Source organism: Aotus nancymaae, unplaced genomic scaffold, assembly GCF_030222135.1.
Source record: "Aotus nancymaae isolate 86718 unplaced genomic scaffold, 86718_ANA_hifiasm-v0.15.2.pri h1tg000064l_1, whole genome shotgun sequence".
Lineage (NCBI taxonomy): Eukaryota > Metazoa > Chordata > Mammalia > Primates > Aotidae > Aotus > Aotus nancymaae.
The window spans coordinates 19244976-19265436 of NW_026988479.1; the positions used below are offsets into that span (position 1 = coordinate 19244976).

At 37.7% G+C, this 20461-nt stretch overlaps 1 protein-coding gene across 2 annotated transcripts in view; it reads left to right on the plus strand.

The window, feature by feature from the left end:
- Nucleotides 1–20461, plus strand: part of KCTD16 (potassium channel tetramerization domain containing 16) — a 292539-nt gene that overhangs the window by 34392 nt on the left and 237686 nt on the right. For both annotated transcript variants that reach the window (XM_012459532.2, XM_012459611.3), the window contains one exon: nt 304–1454. In XM_012459532.2, coding sequence (XP_012314955.2) covers nt 623–1454 — 832 coding nt within the window. In that variant the 5' untranslated portion in view covers nt 304–622. The remainder of the gene's footprint in view (nt 1–303; nt 1455–20461) is intronic.

Here is a 20461-nt window from a genome sequence, read left to right on the forward strand (position 1 = left end):
ATTCCCTTTTAGAAGTTGAAAATTGTATGTTTCTTTTTAATGTAGTCTTACAAGTAGAATTGTTTTTCATACTAATTGCTGGAGACAGCGGCTTATGGATAAACATGTAGACACAAAATAGCATGAGAGAAGCTGTGATTTAATTGAAGAATGGCTGAGATCAGTACTTCCAGGGCTGCTTATGTAAAATAATCTCTCTCTCCCTCCCTCTATTTTTCCCTCCCTCCCTCTCTCTCTCCAGAGGACTCTCTTTTTCTGACTCATTCTGGGTTTGAGGAAATATTTTTTTCTCTTTTCCTTCAGACGGACATCTGAGTAACTGGGGACCTGGCCTGCCTTGCCTGTGAGCTTCATGGAAGATTGGATATAGATGAGTTGATTATATTCTATGAAGTAATAGCTCACTACCATCCAGGGTTTAAACTACTTTTTCAGCATCACTTCACCTGTGGACTCTGATACATTTTGCTTTCTTGGGGGATAAAAAACTGGGATAAGAGGAGGTCATTTTTAATAGGTTAGCATCTTTTTCCCTTTCTTACAAGTTGATACAAAGGATAAGGCTGTGACTCCATTGGATTGCACCTTTAAATCAAAATAGCAGCAGCAGAAGAAAGGGACAATGGCTCTGAGTGGAAACTGTAGTCGTTATTATCCTCGAGAACAAGGGGCCGCAGTTCCCAATTCCTTCCCTGAGGTGGTAGAGCTGAATGTCGGGGGTCAAGTTTATTTTACTCGCCATTCCACATTGATAAGCATCCCTCATACCCTCCTGTGGAAAATGTTTTCCCCAAAGAGAGACATGGCTAACGATCTAGCCAAGGACTCCAAGGGAAGGTTTTTCATTGACAGAGATGGATTCTTGTTCCGTTATATTCTGGACTATCTCAGGGACAGGCAGGTGGTCCTGCCTGATCACTTTCCAGAAAAAGGAAGACTGAAAAGGGAAGCTGAATACTTCCAGCTCCCAGACTTGGTCAAACTCCTAACCCCTGATGAAATCAAGCAAAGCCCAGATGAATTCTGCCACAGTGACTTTGAAGATGCCTCCCAAGGAAGCGACACAAGAATCTGCCCCCCTTCCTCCCTGCTCCCTGCCGACCGCAAGTGGGGTTTCATTACTCTGGGTTACAGAGGATCCTGCACCTTGGGCAGAGAGGGACAGGCAGATGCCAAGTTTCGGAGAGTTCCCCGGATTTTGGTTTGTGGAAGGATTTCCTTGGCAAAAGAAGTCTTTGGAGAAACTTTGAATGAAAGCAGAGACCCTGACCGAGCCCCAGAAAGATACACCTCCAGATTTTATCTCAAATTCAAGCACCTGGAAAGGGCTTTTGATATGTTGTCAGAGTGTGGATTCCACATGGTGGCCTGTAACTCATCAGTGACAGCATCTTTCATCAACCAATATACAGATGACAAGATCTGGTCAAGCTACACTGAATATGTCTTCTACCGTAAGTACAAAGGGTTCTTTTAATTTTTAATGTGTGTCAATTCTCTTCACAAATGTATATGGTCTGTGTGTTCTGTCTATACCTAAGGAAAATGGTTTGGAATTCTTTTAAGTCTTGAGTTACAGCTAGAGATTCAGAGGCTATAATTCAGCTCTCATATCTAACCTAAGGCAACTTTTATCCAATGAGGTCACAGAGTATTCAAAGGCCTCCAAAATCACAAGATAAAAATGATGTTGGTATATGCAATATGTAAAATGGAAACAAACACATATATCTTTTTTTTGCTAGATATTGAATTGTGAAAATAAGGTTGATGATTACATTTTGGCTAAACAGGCCACAGGAGCTTAGTATACTCAGTGGATGAATTACTGCTGTCTATTCATTTAGCTGGACTTTGAGGTCTATTAAGCTGGTTGCTGAAGATTTGCTTTCATCAGAGGCTTTGAAAACACAAATGGATGTTGCAATGAATAATGTAGTCTTGGCTAGATGGCAGTGTAGACTGCTGAAAGGCCCCCTGCTCCCCCCAATTCTAAAATTTGCTTTTAAGGGTTTTACAAATCTGCTGCTTGATTCTGTAGCTTTTTGTACTGAGACTTGAGTTGTACTGCAGACTTAATTAAGCTAACTTCATTTAAGATCTATCTAAAAGGAACAAGATCCTTGAGAATTGTCAATCACATACAAACACCTTTAGACAGCCTAGGTGTTAGAATTAGTGACATAAAAGGAAACCAGAGGGGGAGGAAATGAAACAATGATACTGAAACCTTTTAAATAAGGGGTTCTTAGAGGTTAGTTCATGTGCTTAAATGAAGATACCCTGCAGATTCCTTATTTTGTGATATAGCATTATTCTAAACTATAAACTATGAGTCATTGATCTCTGAAAGGAAAAGAGTAAATCAGCCTGCACTCTTTGGTACTTGATTTTAACTTCCAGTTTTCAGCAGACCCAGGAGTTAGGTGAAGTAAATTCCACAAGAAATATATTTCCAGTGTTAACATTTGATTTCCTCTATTTGTATTCTAACATGAATCCAGAATTCGGGATTATGTTTATTCATTTGGCAATGATGCTGGGAACCTTGGTGAAGAGGCTAGTGGGAGGCCAAGTCGTTCCCTATTAAGCTATCACACTTTTGGTTTTTAGAAGTTAAGACACATGTATTGCATAGCCAGAACAACCTGTGGAGAAAAACAAAATCAGTGATCAGTTCAGGAGTATATTGACATGCAATAACCAACATCATTTGGTTCATTAATCCTATCTGTGGCCTTTATCTACAATCTGTATCTTCCTTTATGCCAGAGCTTAGTGGCCAGACACTGTCTTCTTCTTTTTGGTAAATTTCCCACTAGTGTGGAGATAAGATTACAGCTTTTTAGATTTCTATAAAGGAATATGACATTATCTGTTATTCTGAAGAACAAATATCTTCTCCAAACTTTTTGGAGAAGTACATCTTAGAGATAGTTTCAATGCAGCTTTGTAGTATTTACCATGCCCTCCAATTTTGAATATTTGAAAACATAGCATCATAAGAAGCTTCATCCAAATAGATGAAAACATACTGGTTATACTCTCCAAAAAGACCACATAGGATTTATAGTCACTTGCTTACATAAATGATACCCATACACTGATATTTATTTGTCTACCAGTGGCATTTCTGTGTTCATCAAAGGCTGTCCAACACTATTTCTCTTTAGATTGCTCTGCACAGGCTCCATTCTCCTGTCTGTGTCATTGCTTCTTTCTTTGTTGAATTGCTGAGAGATTACTGTGGAACAGTTTGTTCTCCATCTCTCCATGGACAGGCTAGCACAGATGCACAGGAACTTCATACCAGCAGCATATATCTTGCAAATGATATACTTCCCCTCTGTACCCAACAGCCAGAGCTAAGTGTTAACTCTTCCTCTGTCTTAGGACCAATAAAACTGACAGCTGGCTTTCTAGGGTGCATAACAGCTTCCGTGCAGCTGCTTAGCCATAATTATTTAATTAGAAGCTGCCAACTGTGCCTATATAAGCATTAATTCATCAAGCTGTTGTGCTCGGGTTAATGGGCCGAAACCATGGGAGATGCTCTAAAGCAACGAGTTGGCTGCATGCACAGATGCTTTTCACAGAGGAACTCAAGTTCCTCCTGGGCTTAGGGGGATAAATATAGGGGGATATGAGTAGATCCTTAGATCTAAGGAGTTTGTCACTATATATATAAAGGAATTAACTCTAAGCAATCAGTCTTTTTTGATAACCCAGGAATAATGCAGAGTCACTTCGCATGGATCGATAACTCAGTAAAAAATTAACAGCAAGAAATTAATGCATTGCATGGTGGTTCATAATCATGGGGAGAGACTTCTTGTTTCCCTGTTTGCCTATTTTTCTTCTGAGTCGTCTAAGAAAAATTTGGGAGACTGAAATCTACTTATCAACCATGAATAAGTTAGATTCTTATCTCATTTAAATTTTCATGTGCACCTAGAATTGATGGTCAACATCAGGTAGTTTTGAGCAAGTGTTTTGTTAGTACAGAACAATGAACAATGAAAAGTCAACAGGTGTTTGATTGTGTTTAAGAGGCAGGTAATAAATGTGTTTGCCTATATCACTCACACACCAAAATACAGGTGAAATGCTGTGGATTATGATTCACTTATCTGCAACTAAAAGAGTTAATATGAGTGATACATGAACACAGAAAAGAAATGTCTACCCTAGGGATTGCCTTGCAAAGTATTTTAGATATGTCTTTTGTTTTAGTTTAAAACAATAGGAAGATTTCTTTTTTCCTTTCCCACCCAACTGACTGAATAACTACTTTTCAAGCATTATGTGGAAGGCGATGTCATAAATATCAGAAAATACCTTCTTTATTCACCTCTAAATAAAATGGGAACTATGTAATCTGGAAAAGACAAGTCCTGATTTTGAACTAGATACTCAATAACAATTCACATTACTTAGGAACCAAATGACAGGTGCATGGAAATAAATGAACCTTTATTTCTAGAGCCATCTTCTGACGCCCGAGAGAGTGGGAAGATTGTTCTTGGTTGGAGAGAATTATGCACATTTCCATAAGCCTACTCATAAGTGAGTTACTTCAGCCACATGCCTGAAAGCACTAAGATTTAAAGGCATTTGCCTCTAATAAAACTGTGATAACATGACCACACATAGGGAGTTTAATTCATAGGACACTTGTCCTGAAAATATACACCCTGATTTCTGTGAATTATAGATAGAACACACTGATTCACCATCTTTTCAACAAATAACAGCTTGTAAGTGCATTTTAGCCTTTCTTCTCTTCTTTTCCTCACATTTAGAGTTGCTTCCATGGAAGTCTCTAAATTAACTTTTAGATACAGTATATATCTTCAGGATTATTGATTAAGATAGGCTGTTGGAAAAAAGTAGAACAAGAAATTATCTCCCACTTCGAATTCAGCTGTGTGATCTTGTATTGGGGAGAAATATACGGTTTGGCCACTGTGAATAGTTTAACTAAGATTGACTTTAACAAGCTTCAATAAAAGCATGTGCTTTCATAAGAAAACAGATGGAAATGGATCTATCCTAAAATGATTCTAGCTGTTTTTCTCCTGGCTACTTGAAAGACACCAGCACAGGTTGAGCATCCCTAATTCAAAAATCCAAAATCCAGAATGCTTCAAAATCCAAAACCTCTTGAGCTCAGGCATGATGCCACAAGTGGAAAATTCCACATGTAAGTACTCAACACAAACTTTGTATCATGCCCCAAATTATTAAACATATTTTATACAATTACATTCAGGCTATGTGTGTAATTTGCATATAAAACATAAATGAATTTCATGTTCAGACTTGAGCCTTAGCCCCAAGATATGTCATTACATATATGCAAATATTATAAAATCTGAAAAAATACAGAATCTGAAATATGTTTGGTTCAGGCATTTTGAGTAAGGGATACTCAACCTGTAATAATTTCAATTTTTATTGCCCATGGAGATATGGTATTGGCACATTCAAAGTGAAACGTCGGGGATAGTAGAGTAGCCAAAATCATACGGTGTGTGAGGTTTGGTCCCTACACTACCTGCATCTCTCTCTGTGACTTCCTTCTGTTGTCTCACCTTAGCTGCTCCTCTTTCCTTCTGTTTGAGTCACTCCTGCTCTCCAGCTCTTTCTCCTGTGCCATAATCAAAGCTTGTCAGGAAAAATTCTGCTCTGTCATTATACTTAGAATGCTTTCATGGCATTATGTTACTTTCCCCAGGGGTATCTGTACATAAGAGGACTTTTAATAGGTGTGAATCAGGCATCCTTTTACCCTGAAGAAAGTGTTCTTAAGATTTGAAGCTTCTTAATTTCTGATGAAAAACCACAGTTTAAATATAAGTCTTCAATTATGAAGTCAGTTTTTACCCATGCTCAGGCAGATATTGGATAATAAAGGGCAGAAACAGCAGATATATTTTTTTCTTATTTCTTTAAGATGCTGTGCACTGAGTATTGGGCTCAATAGAACTGTGATATAAGCATGTTAGTAAAGTATTTTATTATACTGTTTTCACTTCTATGCCAAGCAAGAGCTATTACCTGAGTCCAATCCCTTGTAGGAGGAGATTAAAATAGTTTCTTCCTGGGTCTGTGGCATCAGGGAAGGAATTTGGCAGCAAGAAATGTATCAATGTATGGGCGGAGAGGGGAGGTCTCTGAGGTTGCCTCTATGTTCCCTGATGCATTAATATATTTATATATATATATATGATTGGAAAGAGAAGACCAAATGTTTCTAACAGCCTAATGAGGTTGGATCTAATCGAAGAAATTAGAAATGGAAGTAGCTGTGAATGTTCCACAAAGCTCCATCTGGAACACCTCCAAACACAAAACATGGAGAGGAGTGACTACGCATAGGAGGAGTGCCAGTCCATGTATAGAAAGAAGTCCTCCAGAAATGGATAGACGAATGCTCAGTTTCTGCATCACAACTCACTGTTGCTCTTTTTCTTTCATCTTTGCTATGGCTTTTCTCAAGTATTGTATTTCTTCGCAAATCAGTTAATTTTTTTACTACAGAAATTTTCAAATGCATCCAAATGTAGAGATAATGCATAATGAACTTTCATGTAACCATCGCCTAGCTCAAATAGTTACATTTATCACTGCAAGACCAATCTTGTTTCATCCATATTCCTACTTACTTTCCCTTCTGTCAACACTGGATGCAAACCGGAAGCAAATACCAGACATCAATTATTTTCTTCATCCAAAAATACTATAGTATATATTTCTAAAATATAAATGACTTTTAAAAGCAACATAACATCATTATATAATATTATACGTTATACCATTATAACACACAAAATCAATAATTCTTTAATATTATCAAATATCTAGTCAGTGTTCAAACTTTCCTGATTTCCTCACAATATTCTTAAAAGTTGGTTTGTTTCAATCAAGATGCAAATGAAATCTATATATTATATTGTATTTGGTTACTAATTTCATTTTTTCTCATAATTTAACAAATATTGCATATAACTTATAAGCAACAAAGTAGTAAAATGTCCATAAGTCTCTTAATTCCTCCCTTTCTTTCTCTTGCTCTCTTCCCTCTTCTGTTTCTGTTTTCCCTTCCTTCCTCCCTTCCCCTCCCCTCCCCCCCTCCCCCCTCCCTCCCTTCTTCCTTCCCTCCCTCCCTCCCTCCTTTCCTTCCTCCCTCCCTCCCTTCCTTCCTTCCTTCTTTCCTTCTCTTTTTTACACCTTACTTGTTTCATGAAATGAAGCTGTCATGTTGAATATCCTGCATTCTGGGTTTTGCTTATTTATCTCTATGATCTCCATGATATTAACACATCCTCCTCAGTTCCTATGTTTTCGGTAAGCTCCTTAGATCTAGTCTCCAGATTTTAGAGGCTTAATCAGATTCATTTTCAGTATTTCTGATAAGAAGTCTTCACAGGGGGTGGCAAGTCCATTTTACAATTTGTGTTAGTGGATTGAAATGCTATATGTTATGGAGACAAGGTAAGGGCATCTTTTTATTGTTAACTTTTACATATTTATCATCTGAATCAATAGCAATTGGATGTATTCTCTCCATTTTCCAAGTTGATTCTGATGACAAAGCAGGCATTCAAAGAAGCCCCTCATTTTCTCTCCAGTCATTCAAGGTCTAGTATTGCACTTCCATTCTTGTCATTAGATTCTTGTCATTACCATTCAGGTGCAGTGAGCTTACCAAGATGTGCAGTGGGTCTGTTGACTATGAGAATCATTTTGGGTAGAAAAGTTTGCCTTCTGGCTATTCTCATTTTACATTCGAGTATCTTTGGTTTCTTTCAACTGTGCTGAAACTCCACTGAACTTATCATTTGTGCTTCCCAAGCTTCTTCTCTAAATGGCATCACTAGTCACTCAGTTACTCAAGGAGGAATAAAATGTAGGTGACATTCCTGATTCTTTCTTCTCCCCACTTTCTCCAATCTATAGCAAGTCCTATTGGTTCTTCTCCTTCACCTGACTGAAGTCCATCCTCTTCTTTCCATCTCTACTGATGCTGCCTGGCCCAGACCCTGAGCATTGCTTTTCTATACTATTGCAAATGAACTTAAATTGTCCTCCCCATCCCACATCCAGTATTTTCCCCTTTGCATCTATCCTCCTTGCTGCAGATATGATGAGATTTCTAAGCAGTGACTGACCACGTCACTCCTTTGCTTAAAGTTGATTATTGTCTTACAACTGTTCTTGTATTCAAATACAAACTCTTTAAAATGAACCACATCCTTTTGTGAAATCACTTCTGCTTCCCTCCTCAGCCTCTACTATTGCCATTCTGCCCCTCTTGCATTTATAACCTTAGCCATAATAGATCTCTTTTAGTTCCTGGATACTGTTGTATACTTGCATGTTCATTTTTTTGTGCATGATGTTCCTTCTGCTTGGAACTCTGCCTCCATTTGCTTTGATTAGCTAAATGTTCAGTTTTCAATCCAGAAGTTACTTCTTCTGGAAAGCCTTTCCTAGTCCACCATACCTGGATTAGGTACCCCTTGTCTTTGCCTCTTAAGAGCCTATTTTTCTATATCATGGCAAATATAATGATGTATTCTACTTGTTTATTTACCTGTCTCTCCAACTGTAAACTTTATGAAGACAGAAACTGTATCTGTCATGTTCATTATTATACCTGGTGCAGTGCCTGACACAAATGTAGATATAGTACTTTATAAATATTTCTTTAGAATGCATTTTTTAAAAGTTCCTACTGCAATATGCTGTTTTGGTAGATACCACTGTCTTGAACATACTATTATATTATCTCTTAATAGAAGAACTGGGGAGCAGTGATGGTGTGATTGATGCTTTAAATAATAATAATATTATTTTCTAACTTTAAATGAGTGCTAAGCATTTTACATACTGGTTGAAATTCTCATTGAAAGGAACTCTACTCTTAGCACCTGCGCAATGATTCTAGCTCTAGGGAACTGAGAAAAACACCAGCAGCCAAGCCTCCTGTGGTCTCCTTTTAGTTAGTTCATCCTAGCAGGAGTAAATTGAAGCTGGATGTGGCCAGGTTTATGAAGCAAACCAGGAGGGACTCAGGATTCAGAAAAGAGCTGCAAAATTGATAAATATCTCCAGTAGAAAAAGAACTCTAGCAGAACGCAAAGTGTACTGTGAGACCGACAAAGTTGCCTTCTTGATTTTCTTACTGCAAAAGTATTCCATTTCTTCTTCTCATCCCATAAATGTTAATTATCATTTCTTAATGCCAGAGGCAGCATAACATAGTGGTTAAGAGCCTGGATTTTGGTGCCCAGACAGCTTGAGGTTGAATCCTAGCTTTGCTACCTACTGGATACATGATCATTAGCAAATTACTCTCATGCTTCAGTTTCCTCACCTGTAAAATGGAGAGGATAACAATAGTACTTGTCACATGGGGTTGTTATGATAATTAAATGGGTTGATATATAGAAAGTGCTTAGAACAGTGCCAGGTGTCTAGTCAGTGCTATAGCAGTCTTAATAAATATGAGGACCTCTGGGAATACTGGCATGGGTGAGACACAAGGGCTTCCTTTAAATAACATATGAGATTCTTTCTAATAGTCCTTTTGAAAACTTTGCCCAGTTTATTGATGTTAAAGCCGGCTAAAACAAACAAAAAATATACAGCAGTCACTTTATAAGAAGTTTTAGCTGTTATAATTGAATCTGAAGTAAACTCCTTAAAGTCTTCAAATTCTAGCAATTTACCTCATTCTGGCTATTCCACAATAGAAGTGATTCATAGAGGCTTTTCTCCCCTGACCCCTCACCTTGATTTCAACCTGTGTCTTTTCTGAACCTAGAGTAATATATGGTGAAATTAAAAATTAAGAATACAACTTAAATTATATATTTGATCACTGCAGAATTAGAATAACCTTTTGTTAATAACAGCCTAGAGAGTGTTGCCTTTCATGGTGACAGAAAATGGTTATTGAGTATGCCACTGATGATAGGATCATTGAAATTGCTCCAGAAATGAAAACAATGCATTTTGCTTCACACTGTGAGTAGCTGTGTTATGTGGCATTCAAAGGAAATAAGATTGCTAATGGAATGGGAGGCTGTTACTGTGTGACCCATTCAAAAACTGCCCCATGCAAAGAAATCCATACTTCTCTACTTTTATTCATCAGTTCCATTCCAAAAAATAAAGTTATAATAATTTCCTCAGTCAAATTTACAGTAACTTTTTATTCTGAGTAAATCTGATATAATCTGATTTTGAGTTAGTTGTATTAATGAAAATAGAAGGCAACTCATTGAACATAATTTGGTGGCAAAGTTAAGAGACTCTCAGCCGGGCAGGGTGGCTCATAATCCCAGCACTTTGGTCACTGGTAATCTCAGTACTTGGGGAGGCCGAGGTGGGTGGAGTACCTGAGTTAGGGAGTTTAAGACCAGCTTGGCCAACATGGGGAAACCCCATCTCTACTAAAAATACAAAAATTAGCCGGGTGTGGTGGCAGGTGCATATAGTCTCAGCTACTCGGGAGGCCAAGGCTGGAGAATCACTTGAACCCGGGAGGTGATTTTCTTACAGCTCAAGCACTCATTTACATCAGTTAAAGACATTTTCCTATGGGCATATGCCTGCAAAATTACACTGTAATTCAAATGGAAAATAGAATCCAGTTTTTATTAATTCTCTTTCTAGTCAACTAGGTGAGCTTTTTTTTCCTTAAACAGAGGGATATCTGTGTGGAGTTTTTCAATTTTGTCAAGCTGCAACAAAATAAAATTTATTAATTCCTATTTGCCCAATAAAATATATCTCAGAAAATGAGCAGTTTCATTTGGCTTTTCTGAATAGATGTTTCTCTGGGACAGAGAGGTAATAACTGATAATATAATGTGTGATATTTTCAACAATTTTAGGTCAACTTTGGATGCTCAAAAATATAAAATATTTATTTGTTTGGAAAGATGTTATTGCTTCACACTTATTGAGGACCTGTGTTATATGAAGTTCTTTTCTGTAGGCCTGTTCAGTTGAAATGGGTGGAAAATGTTATATCTGTATGCAAAGAATCAGCATTCTGATTCACAAACTCTTCATGTTAATGATTTTCTAGTACTTCTGCACAATCTGCCAGGGAAGTGATTAACAATCTGCATATACTTCATTGATTGGAAACTGCAGGCACTTCAAACCTTCCTTCATCTGCAACCTTACATACAGACCAAAAAAAAAAAAAAAAAGTAATGAAGTGTAATTTTGCTTTCTTACACATCTTGACATTTTTTCATCAAAATGACCTTCTTTAATAGGCGGATTTAGGTCTAGTCTCAGTTACTTGCTGAGAGTTCTGTTTACTACTTTCCGGGCATGTGAGTAAATGAGAGGCACCATGACCTTGTGGTGCCCTTTGCTCTTGTGTGTGTTAGGTTCCTTGACATAATCCACCACATGCAGTGGTGGGCTCACACTTCTTCTAGAAATACCTATTGAACACCTACAGTGTGCCCACGATTGCACAAAGCTCCAATAATTCACCTGTGTCCAGAAGCATATGGTCAATGTTGTCATGGAGCATACGGTATAGAAAGAGATTAGAATAGCAAATGGGAAATTTCAATCTAGTGTGATAATGAAGTTTAAACTGATACGAAGATAAAGAAGTAGCTCCTAGTTGGAACTTGGGGTATCAGGAAATTAAAACCGATTTAATATTAATACTTAGAGAAAATACTTAAATCTTTTTTGCATTTGTTGACTTTCAGTTACTAGCTGGTGGGTGGAGTTATAAAAGTTATATCCTAGGAGGCTTAGGAAAACTTTAAGATTATTAACAATCATTTTATTTCTCATTTAATTAGATTTTTTTCCAGTGGTAGCTGTGCAAATGATATTATTAATAGTTGTGCCAGGAACCAATATCATATATATTTTTGAACTCTTCAGGATTCTCTTCCATTCAAACCATTGTCTTTTAAAAGTGCTTATGCCAAATCAGAGTCCAAATGATAGCCTAGATGACCAGTAATTGATTTTAAGAGTACTTTATATTTGTAGTATCCTTTTATAATGATTATCAAAAGGGTATATATCATCATTATTAGTATTTTAACTTTAAGCATTACTGATTTACTTTGCCAATCTCATGCACAGATCATTTTCAGCAACTACTACAGTGCTGAACACTCAGGAGGTGCTCAATAAAAATTTCTGGAATGAATAAATAAATTAATAATACCACATTTGAAAGCAAGGAAATGTGAAATGTAACATAAATCAAATTTGCCCTCATTTTACTTGATACTTACTTTTAATCATGAATATACCCCATGAGTGACAGTAAAATATGGTTGAATACCCTAACAGCATCAAATTCATCTGGATAAAAGCCTTAGTTAGGTTACTTCCTATCAGGGCATACTTGGACAAGTGTCTTTACTTCGTAACACATCAGACTACCTCCCTGCACAAAAAAGAGTGTTGAGCCAATGTCATGCCATCTTGTTAGCTTTGTTCTTATCAGTAGCCAGGCATTTTATCTCCCAGTTCTTTTTTTTTTTGGCAGAGTGTCTCTCTGTCTCTCAGACTGGAGGCTGGAGTGCAGTGGTGTGATCTCGGCTCACTGCAACCTCCACCTCCCGGGATCAATCTATTCTCCTGCCTCAGCCTCCTGAGTAGCTGGCACTCCAGGTGCCCGCTACCATGCCTGGCTAATTTTGTATTTTTAGTTGAGATGAGGTTTCACCATGTTGGCTAGGCTGTTCTCCAACTCCTGACCTCAAGTGATCCACCCGTCTCGGCCTCCCAAAGTGCTGGGATTACAGGCATGAGACACAGCGCCCGGCCTCTCCTAGCTCTTTTAATTCATCTTACAAATGTTTGGACCCAGCAGGAGGAACAGAGCAGATGGGCACTGTTAAGAGTGATGCTGCCTGCTGCCGAAACAGAAGTGCAGCAGCTACCCACTGGTCTAACTCTGCACTGTTACTACACATACTTCATGACCCTAGAGACAGAAAAAACACATTACAACTCATATTCCTCTAGTTCCTTTGGTCTGCTCACCTCTCCTGCCCCTTCTTTAGGCACTCATCTATTACACTGGCATTTTGATGGTTCTTACAACAGGCCAGCCTCTCTCCCACCTCGAGGGATTTGTTTGACCTCTCCCCAAACACTCTTCCTTCCACTACTCATTTTTCTGAGACCTACTCATTCTTCAGGGCCAGGCTTTAATGGGTTTTCCTTGAAAAGGCCTTCTGCTGCCATCCCAGCTGAAGTAGCCCATGTTTTCCTAGTGATGAATATTCCCAGCCGAAGTAACCAGTGTTTTCCTAGTGATGTCTATTTCCTAGTGATGTACCTTATTTGTTTGCATCCTAGTACTGTTCACGTGTGTAATCATTTTCTTGATTTACTAGTTTATTCTCTCGCTGTATATATAAACTGTAAACTTCATGGGGGCAGGAGCTATATTTGTCCTACTCTTTTGTATCCTCAACACCTAGCATAGTGCCTTATACATAGTAAGCACTCAATAAGTTATTTTTCTCTATTCTTCCCACCTCACCATGTTAAATTATAATAATAGAATTTCCTCTCATGAAGGCAGCAGATTATATGTATATTTATGTGTGTGTGTATTTATACATGCACACTTACTATATACATGTATGTAGGTATATATATACATATATGTGTGTATATATATATATAATAGCTGGCTTATTATAGAAATGAATGAGATAAAAAAAAGAAGGGGCAACTTAAACCTTGAGAGAGAGGATAAGAGATGTGCATAGCAGTGGGGAAAGTCACTTTGCTGAGTCAGGTACCTCAGGTACTTCTGTTGTATGTCAGGAATGGTGGATCTATGTAACTGCATCATAAAACACTGAGTAGCAAATAATACCACATATTTAAAGTGACCATGTTTCTTATTAGATGTCTGCTATTAAGGCATATTTTATGTTAGCTTGAGTGAACATCTAGAGAATGTTTTAAGGATGGGCAATGAAGAAGACAGACATTAAATCTGCTTTTTGTTTTTTGTTTTTGAGACAGAGTCTCCCTCTGTCACCCAGGCTGGAGTGAAGTGGCATGATCTCGGCTCACTGCAACCTCCGCCTCCTAGATTGAAGCAATTCTTCTGCCTCAGCCTCCGGAGAAGCTGGGACTACAGGCACATGCCACCACACCCGGCTAATTTTTGTATTTTTAGTAGAGACGGGATTTCACCATATTGGCCAGGCTGGTCTCGAACTCCTGACCTTGTGATCCGCCCGCCTCAGCCTCCCAAAGTGCTGGGATTACAAGCATGAGCCACCACACCTGGCCTAAATCTGCTTTTTTTTTTTTTTTTTTTTAACAGAGTTGCATAAGCATTTATATATATCAATGGTCAAAATAAAAAAAATAAGTATTTTTAATGGGCAAATACATTTTTATTATTTAAATCATTATAAGATTATTGATTAAAGAAAAAGTAATAATGTGGTGTGGATATAAAACATCAAAATAAGATGCACAACAACTATATTCCAAGGGCCTGGGGGTGAAAAATGAGGATATGCCATCCTAAGATTCTTATGTGCACAAAGTGGTATAATATCACTTAGAAGTAGATAGTAGAAAGTTAAAAATGTATGCTATTAATTCTGAAGAACTCACTCAAGTAACGAAACACAGATATATAGCTAATAAGCTTATAAAGAAGTAAAGAAGATAAAATGAAAAATAGGTTTTAATAGAACGGTAGCACCAGCCTTATATTTTTATAAAGTTGAGTATCATACATCCAAGATATGGGTACATTTGGATCTCCTTGACTTTTGCAATAATTGTACCCTCATGGCATGTAGGCCCTAGCCAAACGAATTAAAACAAATGTCTTATCCAAGTCCTGTAAACTGCAATGCTGGATGAAAATGTGAAGTATTTTTTTTTATATGCTAGGCTGTATACTTTATAAAATCAACTTACTTTATACAATTAGAGCATCCTGAGGTGGAGAGGGGAGGAATTCCATGACTTCATGATTCAGTTTCCTGACTTTGAGTTGCTAGGCTGTAGATGAAGTCCTAGGTAGAAGACAACACACAGAAGCTTTCAAAGTGGTGCTGTTTTGATTGAAGTGAGAATTAGGTAAGATGTTCCTCCCTGTTTCCCATTTCTTCCTTTTATCTTGATGGTCCTTGAGGCAACTCCAGGAAACCTAGGGCTCAGTGTAGGTGTTTGAAAAGAACCTGACCCAGATATTCTAAATAAAAATATTCTTATTCTAAATAAAAAGCAAGAGAATCTGGCTTTTTGCATTTTTCTTTTGGTTCATAGTAGTGTGTTCATTTTTAATTTGTTTTGTTTTCCTTTGACTTATATTTAGTTATCAGAACATGTCTATATGAAAGCAATTGTTAGGAAAATTAAACATCAAAAACAAATTAATTTTGATTCTATCTTTTGGATCTTTCTGAGAACGTCACATTAATTATCCACTTTACATTTTTTTTTTTGCTAACAACACAAACAATAGGAGTTATTTCTATTGAAAACAGAGTGTGAAAAATGGTTTCTGCAACTGACCTTAAATGCTTTCTATCTAGTAGTTTGGAATTTTCTATATCATAAATAAAATCTAAGGTTGGCATATTATTTTATTGGAACAATCTAATTTTTTTTCCTCTAAATGGCTTAGAAAACTGTGGTAAAATCTCTGACTAAAATGGCATTTTCTATTCTGACATGAAGAATTAATTGTAAACAAAAAAATCTATTTTGGGTATGTTTGCAAATAATCCCTCATACCAACCCTATTCTTCTTTATAAACACAGCGGGAACACTTTCTTTTTATCATAGCTATATTTTTATATTTTTTATTATCTGTAATTTGCCTTGGTAATTTAATTCTTTTTGAGAAAACAAGTTTTCTTCCAAACAATGAGATACAATATAGTCAAATAATTGCTGTCTTAACTTGCTACCTAAGTAGCAAGTATTCCTCCTGACTCCAAATAGAAATAAAGTATAGGTATGCTATGGTATATGTTTACATTCCGAGATGTTAGCAATACTCATAGCTATCTTTCCTAAACACTATGTCCTGTATCATGTAACGCGTTTCCCATTTAATCTCCACAAACCCCACAATGGTAAACTGGGGCTCAGAGAAGTTTAACTTAACCAAGGTCACACTCTTAGGTGCTGCTTCAGAATTTCCCCACAGTAGAACCTAGTAGTATCCATCTGACTTTAAGTTTAAGAAAAGTTCATAGGTTAATATTAAGAATGGGGGTGAGGGTAGATTGATGAAGATTAGGGGTGGCGGATGGAGCTGAACTTCAAAGTAATTATCTCTACACCTGGACCCACATCAATGCCATATATTATAATAATTGGTGCAGGCAGAATTCAAACTCCAATTGCCCTGACCCGAATTCTGGCATTCTTCACCATCATGCCATACCACAGAAATACCAGATGGCAATGCTATCTTTTTCCAACTGCCAAAGCAGCTATTCAAGGGAACCACCTCACAAGATAAAATGAGAAGCCCACATAAAGCCTCCAGTAGGGTGTGTGGATGGGAGAAGGTGCTTAACATGGCTGATTTTTTTCTTCTTTTTCCTCTTCAAATTTCAAGTTTTATGAACACAATTTTCTCATGATACAGCTTTTAAAAAAACTGAACCAGATTGGGCCGAAATCTGACAATCTGTCCTCAGTTACCCACACAGAACTTCTGGGATACAATCTCTTCTCCCAGTGACTCCTACACAGGATTATTTTTAAGAATCTGATTTCCTAGGTACCACAGATATGAAAAGGCACAGAATTTCATAGTACAAAAAGATGTCAAAAAATTTAAAGCAGAATTGGGAGAATTTATCATTGTCTTCCTCTACTCCACCAAATACCTAAGCAAAAATAAGTAAGTGTGTGTGCGTGTGTGTGTGTGTGCGTGTGTGCACGTGTGTGCGTGTGTGTGTGTGTCTTTAAAACTAAAAAGTCATATTAGGAGTTTCTGGCTCTAGAATCAGTAGCATGACTAATATGAGTGAAGTAGTCTTAAACAAGATTAATCAGCCGGGCATGGTGGTTCACGCCTGTAATCCCAGCACTTTGGGAGGCCGAGGCTGGTGGATCGCAAGGTCAAGAGATCGAGACCATCCTGGCCAACATGGTGAAACGCAGTCTCTACTAAAAATACAAAAAAAATTAGCTGGGCATGGTGGCGCGCGCCTGTGGTCCCACCTACTTGGGAGGCCGAGGCAGGAGAATTGCTTCAACCCGGGAAGCAGAGGTTGCAGTGAGCCAAGGTCGTGCCACTGCACTCCAGCCTGGCGCCTGGTGACGGAGTGAGACTCTGTCTCAATAAAAAAAAAAAAAAAAAGATTAATCTTGGTGCCCTAGCAAGCATTGTTGGTCCCTAGAGAAAGGGTGCATTTAAGCATGAACCTATGACTAACCTGAAACTCTGTTTAAGTCATAAAATATTCAGACATGAGCTTCTTTTTTTTGGTAGTTTGCCTAGTTTTGCATTTTGGGAGAGTTATTTGGGAACATAATTTTGTTGTAAGTATTTCATGTTAATAACAGCTTTCCATTACTTTAGAAGCCTAGCTATTATAACAGCAAGCTTGCAACCAAAAAAACTGAAAAGAAAAAGTTATTCTTTATTGAAAAACCAATTGCCTCTCTCAACTCCTTTTTCTTCTGAATCCTGAAGAAAATCCTAAAACCCTAGAGACAGGAAAGTATATACTTTTGCTTTTCCTCATTTCATATGTTTTTTGTTTTTCTCCACTTAAGTGTTTGCCTTTCTCTGAAATGAATTATACATGCCACCGATTGAGTGCAAGTCACCCAGCAGATACTGTGATAAGTGCTTTGTAGATGTTACGATGTTTTCTTTTTAGAGCACTAAGACTTCTCATTAGAATGATTAGGAGGTAGGGATTAGTTCTCCAATTTTACAGAGAAGAAGACTGAGACCTAGGAAGATTCTTACCTAAGATCCTATCTAGTAAATTGTAAAATCAGGATTCAGACTCCAGTCGAGTCTGTCTGACTCCGAAGACTATAAATGGTTTTTAATTTCTAAGTTACATTGGGTTATCCGTAAAGTACAGTTTTCCTATCCATGAGAAAATATTTTTAAAGGATTTAGAACAATTGGTGGAATATAGTAAGTATGAGTTTGTTAAATAAAATGGATCTTATTGTTTCTTCAATTGTTCATTGTGAGATTGAACCTGAAGTAGTTCTGAGTTTGACTTTGAGAAAAAAAAGTGTGTGTCTTTTTTTTTTTTTTTTTTTTTTTGAGACAAGGTCTTAGTCTATTACCCAGGCTAAAGTGCAGTGGCATGATCTCGGCTCGCTGCAACCTCTGCCTCCCAGGTTCAAGTGATTCTCCCACCTTAGCCACCTAAGTAGCTGGGATTACAGGCATGTGCCACCATATTCAGCTAATTTTTGTATTTTTAGTTGAGATGGGGTTTCACCATGTTGGCCAGGCTGGTCTCAAACTCCTAGCCTCAGGTGATCTGCCTGCCTCAGCCTCCCAAAGTGGTGAGATTGCAGGTGTGAGACACTGCGCCCGGCCAAATCTATGTCTCTATGAATACATAACAGCCAACATTTGAGGGTGGTTTATCTCTGCCAGGGTTTGTGCTAAGAGTTTTATGCATTATTAATGTATTTAACTATTTTTATTAAACAGCTAATGTATGCCAAAAGTGTCCTAGGCACAGAGGAGTCAGCACTGAATAAAATACACATAGTTGTCTGCCTTCAAGAATTTTATATCCTAGGATGTGTGTGTATATGTGTGTCTGGAGAGTTGGATAATAAACAGCATAAATAAGTAAAATATAAATTAGATCACAAGGATATGTAGATAAACACTATGGAGAATGAAGCAGGCTGGGTTTAGTAGTGTGTGTTGGAATTTTAGGTAAAAGACAGGGACGTCTTCACTGAGGTAGTGATATTTAAATAAAGGCTTATAGAAAATGAACTTACAAACTATGGGGAATCTGACAGGTGGAGGGAAAAGCACATATCGAGGTCCTGAGGTTGGAGAGTGCTGGGTCTATTGGAGAAGAAGCTTAGAGGGGCAGTGTAGCTGGAACTGGTAAGGGAGGAAGAGCCTGGGAGAAAATGAGATTAGAGAGATAAAAGAGAACCAGATTCTGTAGGGATTTATAGGTCTTTGTAAGGACTTTGACTTTGACTCTGCTAACATGGGCAGCCATTGTTTGGTTTTCAGCAAGTAAGTGACAAGATTTGGCCTATTTTTAAAAGCTGCCTGCCAAATGATGTTGGAACTTTGACATATATTTTAACAAACTAGCTGTTGTATTCAATCCTGGTTGCTATTTTGAGAACAGACTGATGAAACCAAGGGAAGAAGTGAGACAATCAATTAGACAACTATTGGAATAATCCAGTTGTGAGGACTGGATGGCTCAGAGAAGGTCAATAGGAGTGGAAATGGTGAGAACGGCCAGATTCTGAAGATATTTTGGAGATAGAGGCATCAGAATATGCTGATGGCATTGGTGTGTTGTATGAGCCAAAGAACAATGTCAAGGATGACTTCAAGATTTTTAGCTTAAGCAATTTGGAGGTATGGAGTTACTACTAACCAAGGTAAAGAAACCTGAGGAAAGACTGGATTTTTAGTGGTAATATTAGGAACTCAAATTCTGGACATGTTAGGTTGGAGATGCTTGTTAGATATTCATGTGAATAATAGGAGTTAGATATATGGGTCTGTGGTTGTAGGGCAAAGTTCAGGCTTAATATGTAAAGTTGGGAGTCATCAGCATGTAGAATGTATTTACACCTGAGACTGAATGACAACACTAAGGGAGTAATGCAGTAAGAAAAGAGAGTACGTCCAAGAATGGAGGCCTAAACACTCAAGCGTTAAGATCTGGGAGTTGAAGAGGAACCTACAAAGGAGACTCAGAAGGAACGGTCAATGAGGTAGGAAGAGAACCAGGAAAGTGGGGTGTCCTGAAAGTCAAGTGAAAATAAAAATGCTTCAAGTGGAAGGGAATAATTAACAGAGTCATATACTGCTGAAAGAGTAAATTCTTTGCAACTTGAGAGTAATACCTATTTGATATACCAATGTGGAAGTCATTGGTGACTTTGACAGCAGCAGTTTTGATGAACTGCTAAGAGCAAGAGCCTCATTAGGATGTGTTTAAGAGGAATCATAGCAGAGGAACTAGGAAAAGTGAGTATAGACAGAACTTTCAAGAAGTTTTGGTAAAAAGTGAAATATAGGAATTAGGTGGTAGAACAGAAAGTGAGAGTAAAAGAGAATTTTTACAGACATTAGGAAAAAAAAGCATGCTTGTATTTTTCTAAGAAGAATTCAGTGGTTAGAGAAAAAAGTCAAGGATGCAGGAGAGAAGTGGGAGGTAGCTGCAGTGATATCCTTGGATTATTAAGAAGGAATGG